This window comes from Austrofundulus limnaeus, unplaced genomic scaffold, assembly GCF_001266775.1.
Source record: "Austrofundulus limnaeus strain Quisiro unplaced genomic scaffold, Austrofundulus_limnaeus-1.0 Scaffold77, whole genome shotgun sequence".
Taxonomy (NCBI): domain Eukaryota; kingdom Metazoa; phylum Chordata; class Actinopteri; order Cyprinodontiformes; family Rivulidae; genus Austrofundulus; species Austrofundulus limnaeus.
The window spans coordinates 736,417-743,727 of record NW_013952479.1 but is presented as its reverse complement, the minus strand read 5'-3'; the positions used below and the strand labels follow the sequence as shown (position 1 = coordinate 743,727).

General features: G+C 36.8%; 2 protein-coding genes across 2 annotated transcripts in view; both read right to left on the bottom strand.

Annotated features, from left to right (window-relative positions):
• tesca (tescalcin a) overlaps positions 1-4,212 on the bottom strand; it is an 11,926-nt gene extending 7,714 nt beyond the window's left edge. The window contains exons 1-3 of the mRNA XM_014011136.1: positions 4,016-4,212; positions 1,916-1,985; positions 1,657-1,737 (exon numbers count right to left, since the gene is read on the bottom strand). Of these exons, the coding sequence (XP_013866590.1) occupies positions 1,657-1,737; positions 1,916-1,985; positions 4,016-4,076 (212 nt within the window). The 5' untranslated portion in view covers positions 4,077-4,212. The remainder of the gene's footprint in view (positions 1-1,656; positions 1,738-1,915; positions 1,986-4,015) is intronic.
• Positions 4,213-4,315: 103 nt separating this feature from the next.
• The window catches only part of fbxo21 (F-box protein 21), a gene marked incomplete in the record, with an annotated part of 15,002 nt that continues 12,006 nt past the window's right edge, over positions 4,316-7,311 (bottom strand). Inside the window, 1 exon segment of the mRNA XM_014011132.1 lies at positions 4,316-5,126. Within this exon segment, the coding sequence (XP_013866586.1) occupies positions 4,885-5,126 (242 nt within the window).

Below are 7,311 nucleotides of genomic sequence, written 5' to 3'. Positions count from 1 at the left end.
TCAGAAAAGGGGCAGATAAAATAAGATCTTTTTCTTCTTCTGCTACCTTTTATTTAATTCATGATTTGTACTTTTGTTGTATGTTGAATTTATGTTGTTTTTTAAAGAAATTAATAAACTAAACTGAACAGAATGAACTAGTTTACAACAGTGGCGTGGTGCAAAACAATTACCGTTTTTAAAAAGGTCATTAAAAGCAATAAGACACAAATTTTAGACCACCGGCAAGGCTGAGCTTTTTAGTGAAAATAAATGACAAAATGAAATATTGAGACCTCAGGATTAATTACTGAAATAAATGTACAAAATCTGTTACCTTCAAAATTCAGTACATTACACTGCAGCAGCTTTTTGCTTTTAAAGCTCAGTTTTCACTCCCATTTCTTCAAGCTGCCCCCCACCCACCCCCTCACAAAGTCCCAACCTGATGATGCAGCAAAGCTGCTCCTGTTTGTTTGAGATCTCTCAAAAGAAACCAGGAAACACTGGAAATGTGTAACACAGTGATGTCAGAGGTTAGAAATAGATGGAAATCTCTGACAAACAAGGCTTTTCAAGCAGATCAAGTTAAAAAGAGGTTAGCAAAGAAACTCAAACTGACTTGTTTTCTAATAGGAATGAGTCACTTCTACAGTAATAACAGCAGAACGCTGAGGACTTGAAACAAGGCTTTATGGGTAAACAGGAGTAATTACAGTCATCTAACTGAAGTTAGAAATAAGGCCTTACATCTGGAAGCTGCTGTAATATTATAGGATATGGTCACTATTTGAGGAAAAATGATCTCAATCATTTTCTGCAAAAATGCAGCGTGAATGCTTAAAGCTAAAATATGTTTACAAAAACAAAAAGTGATTGGTTGTAAAACAGCCAAAGAAAAGCTGAAATTAGCAGAAAAGTGGCTGAAAAGACTGATATAGAAGAGGAAGCACCTGTTTGTCCAAATTAAACAGGAAGAAGGTCAAACGTCCACCAAGAAAAAGAAAAAAATAATAATTTAGCCAAAAAAGCTAAAATTGCAGAAAACAGCTGAAATTAGCAAAAAACAGCTGAAAGAAGAATAAAACTTCTAAATTATCTGAAATAAGCTGATAAAAGCGCATAAAAGTTTAAATTAGCAGAAGAATAGCTGAAAAGTAAGTGTGTGTGGGGGGGGGGGGTGACTGAAATTAGCAAAACAGTAAATAAGTAAAAGAAGCTGAAGGAAGCTTAAATTAAGCGCGTTCACTGTCCACTTTTAAAACTTCAAAACATTTCTGCTCCCTGGCTTTTGGCACCGCCTGACACTTGTTTTTAGTTTTATTCCTATCTTTTTTTTATATTTGTTTTGTGTTTTTCATGTTTTGATTTTATTTGTACAGCACTTTGTTGCAGCTGTGGTTGTTTTAAACTGCTTTATAAATAAAAGTAGTAAATTAGCACAAAGACTTTAAAAAGCAGAAACCAGAACAAAAGATGTGCAGTAAAGATTAACAACTACTTTAAAGAATTTTCAGGATGACCATTCACATTTAGTGAGGAAAAAAGCTGAAAATGTTAACATGAACACAGTGTATTCGTAAAAGTAGGTTGCGAAATTTCGGAGATCCAACCAAATTTGCATTTTCATGATGAAAACGTATTTTTGAGAGGAACATTTAGATGACTTGCACCGACCTTTTATCAAAAAATGCGTCAATGATTTGCTTTTTGATAGGGTTCTCAGCCAGAGCAGGTATGCTGTCCAAGTTTTCTCTCCTGGATGATGACAAGAAACAGAATCCAGCAGAACAAAGTTCATGAACAAAACAAACAAAAAAAAAATCTTTGATGCACAGGAAGTTGTTCAGTTGGAGTTAACTTTAAGAGGAAGTACCAATGACTCTAGGAAACTAAATCACCAGCTTCGCCCCTTCATAATAGAACCAAACGTTACCTTATTGTCTCTTCATTTCCACTCAGATGCTGAAATCGGATGTGAAGATTTTTAATCTGCTCCAGTGAAACTGTGAAGAAATAAACGCTCATTATGTTGATCCTGATCTGCATTTTTTTTTACTTCATATTACTAATATTACACAGCAGGTTTTATTTATGGGTTTAAAGTGAGCAGGTGGAACTCTGCTGTCAGCCTCAGCTACACAAACACACTACGCCTCAGTGAGTCATTGTGTGTGTGTGTGTGTGTGTGTGGCCTTAATGATTTAGAGCAGTGGTTCCCAAACTTTTTGTCTTCTGACCCACAAAATATCCATGGCAAAAACTTGTGAGCACAAATATTACTGGTCTGGGTCCATGAGCTTCATTATTAATAACCCTAAAAACACAGTTTTTTTGGCGATCTAAACAGTTTGTACACAAATATAAATACTTATTTTTACTTATTGTGTTTTTGTAATAATTATAGGGAAAATATTACATCAGCAATTATTTTATTATCCTTTAAATTGATTTCTGGTGATTATTTAAGGTGCTTCATGACCCATAATTGGGTCCCAAGCCCAACTTTGGGAACCAAAGTGCAGTGGTTCCCAAACTTTTCAGCTTTTGACCCACAAAATAACAGCAGCAGAGACCTGTGCCACCAGCTATTTTTGGATGATAAACATTTGTATCAGGTCAACTAAACATGGGCATAGTAACAATATTTTTATACTACATTTATCCATTTTAAATATACTAACCTCACTCATTTATAACAACTAAGGCAAAAATGTAATTAATTCAGAAAATCTTTTCAGGACCCCACCTTGAGGTTTCGGGACCCCACTTTGGGTCCCGACCCCAACTTTGGGAAACACTGATTTAGAGTCAGGTTCTGTCTGGTCTTGTACGGGGGACTCTGGTTCTTTCGGTGCACGCCAGCTTTATTTGTCACCTTTCTGCTCTGGAAGGCAGCTGAAGTGGATGTTTGCAGAGGCAGCTGTGTCTGCACACAGTGAGTTATGACCACACAGAACAGGAGCAGGTGGAGGGGGCAGGCTGGCTGGATCAACAGTTGCAAAACAACAACCTGATTAGCAAACCTGAGCAACACATACCAGCTGCTACAGAGACAAAGGTTGTGGTTCGCACAACCTGTCGGTGCAGGTAAAAGGTTTCTGTCAAGCTCCGCCCAGTGTCGAGAAACTTTGCCAAACGGAAGATGAAATACGCTCAACTTTGCGAGTACGACAATAAAACCGTTCAAAGTCTCTGATGGGATCAGTAAAGTTGCTCTCTGGGGTGCAACAACAATACTCCAGTGAAACTAGATCAAACAAGATGACTTCCTCTCTAAAAATAGATCCACTCACTTCTCCCTCTGTTCTGAAGCATAAAAGCAGCACATTTGAGGGATTAGAGACAATCACTGTCTGGCTAAATGATGCCGATTCGTTCTGCCTGCACAATGCAGAGGTTTATTTATAACTACAGGGTGCAACAAGGTTTGCTTTGGAACTAATTTAATCCTTTAGTTCGAGGGTGGAGTTTGTCTTCAGCTGTGTCAAGTGTTTGAGAGGTTTCTCAGGAGGAAGACATGAAGGAGTGCAGACATTAAATTTACTGTAAAGTGCTGGCTAAAAGCTACATGTAGGAAAAAAATGGTAGCAAAAGCTGAAAGTAGCAGAATGGCAGCTGGAAGCTAAAATTATCAAAAGGAAAGCTAAGTGATAATAACTTAATGACAAAAATAGTAAAGGTAGCCAAATAGTAGCTAAAAATAAAATTAGCTGAAGGCTGGGAAAAGCTACAGCTAAAAGCAGATTTCAGTGAACAGGATTTTTGTAGGATTTTAGGAGCTCTCGGTGGATTTCATCAGGGAAAATGTTTAATTAAAAGATAAATTAAAAAAATAAAGTTATGACACATCTGAATGAGCTAAATATGTTGATATATGAATGCTTATGTAGAAAAAGTGTAAAGTAGTTAGGTTGTATAAAAAGTTAGGAACAGATTTAGAAACATTGTAATTTAGCTGTGATCCTGCAGAGAAGTACAACCTGAACATGTCCCTGTACAAACATTACTGGTGGGCTTCTGCTGGTAAACTTACATCCTGTTTTCTCCATCAGCTGGTGGTACTGGTGCTCGGAGCGGCTCTCAGATGCTCCCATGGCTGCTGTCCTGTGGATGCGTCAGGACGCACGGAGCTGGTGGGACTGGCTGAACTTCTCCACGGTGCTGCGGGTTTAAAACCCGTGTCTGTCTGCCGCCGGCTTCCTCCTGGTCCTAAACTCATCCGGGTTCGCTGACAAATTCCTGCTGATGTCATGGTTTCTATCTGGCTGCTTTCAGTGCAACAATAAAACAATAACGTTTTTTTAAAAAAGAAAAAGACAAGAAGGAACTATACTAAATGTTTAAAGATTTATTGTTTCCTTTTAGCTCTGAGTTATTTGTGTTTCTGGATTTGTTTTGTGAATGTACAGAACAAAAAATAACTGTCTAGGAATGTGAAAGTTCGACTTTGCATGAACCTGTTAAAAGATGAAGAGTGGAAAGTCTCCTTCATATTTCGTGTGGCACTGGGTTTACTGGCGCTGGATGCAGGGACATATGGGAAGCATTCTGTGATTTTAAGCAGGAGGGATTTTTACAGCACCTGGTTACTCGTCCTCTAATCTTTCCTTTTATTTTGTGTTGCTTTAAATGTTTTTACCCAAAACTCACCTCTGAGGCAGGGTTTTTAAAAACAAGCATGAATGATTCAAATGAACTATTTTTTTGAAAAACAACTACATCGTGTTATTGGGATCTGCATAAAGCGAAATCAGCAACTTTTTCTTCTTTCAAACAAACAAAAAAAGAACCTCTAATACTTGTTGGTCTTCATGTACACCAAAGGGACAGCTAAGTTGGTTGTGAGAAGAGAACGGGTGGGAGGATCTGTTTTTGGTCAACCCGGTTCGGCAGGACTTCTCGCTACATGGACGTGGCTCGGTGGCTGTTTTGGTCTGCAGCGGGACCCTCGTCTTGGCTCCCGGGGGCCGGAGCCATTCTGTCGTAGAGCGCTCGCACCGTGCCCAGGGTTTCCCCCATGTCCTCTGGGTATCGTGTCTGCAGCTCTTCGTTGGCAACGTAGTGGGTTTCAGTGAACTCGGAGAAGTAGCGACCCACCTCCGGGTGCCCGATCTCCAGCGGGGCCGAGTGGGGCTCCAGGTTCTCTGAAGAAGAGAAAAAAAAAGTGACTACATTGTAAAATCACGTTTACAAACGATGCAATCAGATTTTGTAAAAACACAAGAATGGTTTATGTTAAATAAATCACTTAATTTAGACAAGATCAACTATGATATTTACTAAAGGGAAATTAAAAGTAGATGTTTCATTTAAAATTGGTGGCATTAGAATTTCTAGGGTTAGTGAAGTGAGGTTTTTGGGGGTTATTATTGATGAAAATCTGACATGGAGACCCCATATTAACTACTTAAGAACTAAAATTGCAAAATCAATTGCAGTATTGTATAAAGCCAAAGACATATTTAACAATAATGCATTACTTATATTACATAATGCTATAGTTGTGCCACATTTGACCTATTGTGTTGAGCTCTGGGGGAGTGCGTGTAAAACATTTACAAATTCACTTTTTATTTTGCAAAAACGTGCGGTGAGAATCGTAACAAGAAAACACTACTATCACCCTACAAATATTCTGTTTAAACAAGTGTTGAAATTTGGGGAATTGGTAGATTATAGGATTCTGTTGATTATGTAAAAGGCTCATAAAAATGTATTGCCACCTAATATACAATCCAACTTTGTTAAGAGGGATAGTGTTTATAATTTGAAGGGACTTGAAATGTTTGTGAAAGCAAAAATTAAAACAAATTTAAGGGAGAGATACACCTCTGTTTGAGGAATTAAACTGTGGAACAACTTGGACAATGACCTTAAATAAGCTGGAACAATTTATTCATTTGGTAGAAAGCTTAATGTTTTTTTTTTTAATGAGATATGAACAAAGTATTGGTTGAAATTGATATTTCTGTTGTGATGTTGTTTTGTTGATTATTTTCAGTTATACTGTGAAAGTTGAGTTTAATTTCTGCATGTTGTATGTTTTGTAGATACATGTATATATACACTGTATTTTTAAATGGGGGCAGATGTTACAAGATTTTTTTTCTTCTTTCTGCTCCTTTTCATTTGACCATGTTGTGTTGTGTGTTTTTGACACATTACAATTATTTGTATTGTTTTAATTGTTGTCCGAATTAAATAAATTAAATAATACAAAAAAATTAAAAAATAATAAAATCAAGATGTTTAATAAGAAGGTAGATAGTTCTGTGATATATATTAGAAAACAGTTAAAACACAGATGGTCTACAAGAGTGAAGGAATCCATCTATAATAAACAAATAAACAAACAAACTGATGAGAAGGGCTGGGCTCAGGTTTCACCTATCACACACCTCTTGTCCCCAGGTAGTTTCACAACCACTCACACTGTGAAACACCTCATTTGTTAGTAAATATCTCACAAGCACCAAACACCTTTAAAGGGCCCGTGACATAATTTTTTTTGCAAAACACATGAATGTATTTTTGGAAAGATAAGATTGATAATGTTTCGGGGGGGAAAATTCACACCAATAATTTGCAGAGTTGTTTAGATATTCACACGTGAAGTAACAGGAAGTGATGTCAAAGTGGAATGTCTGCATGTAAATGGCTGACAACACGGGCAGTAGAGAAGAATCTAACGTTTGTTTAGATTATTTTAGGTCACTATCAGAGAGATGAAGAAGAGTCAGAGTTCAAATGTTTCAATAAACAAAGGCCAGAAATTTCCTTTTCTTTAAGAGTTCCTCTTTGATGTCACTTCCTGTTTCACTTTGTGGCTGGCCAAGTTCAGACAAAAACATGCCAGTTATGTGACAAAATGGGTAAAATTGTGTATACTATGTTATTTTTTTTGAATAAAAGATGTTTTCTTTGACTTTTTGTTTTTAAAGGACATACATGTCACAGGCATTTTAACCCTCCTGTTGTCCTCATTTTCTGTATACACCCTTTGTCCTCCGGGTCAAAATGACCCGTCTCCACTAAATCCCCAATATAAGCAGCTTAATTGAATTTTAAACACCAAATTTCATCTTGTATATTGTCATTCACCACAAAATGTGTGAATACTTGAGTTTTCCCTCTCCACTTGAATTTCTATAACTTAAGAAAATAAAAAAATGTGCAAAAAGGAGTTTTGAATGCATTTTTATTGATCCCAATGACTCAGTTTCTTTTACTTTTCTCCAGGGAACAATTTAAGAGAATGTACAATATAAAAAATTTTGAAAAATAACATAACACATTCAACTAATTAGCACATGTAGGGCAGTATGCAAG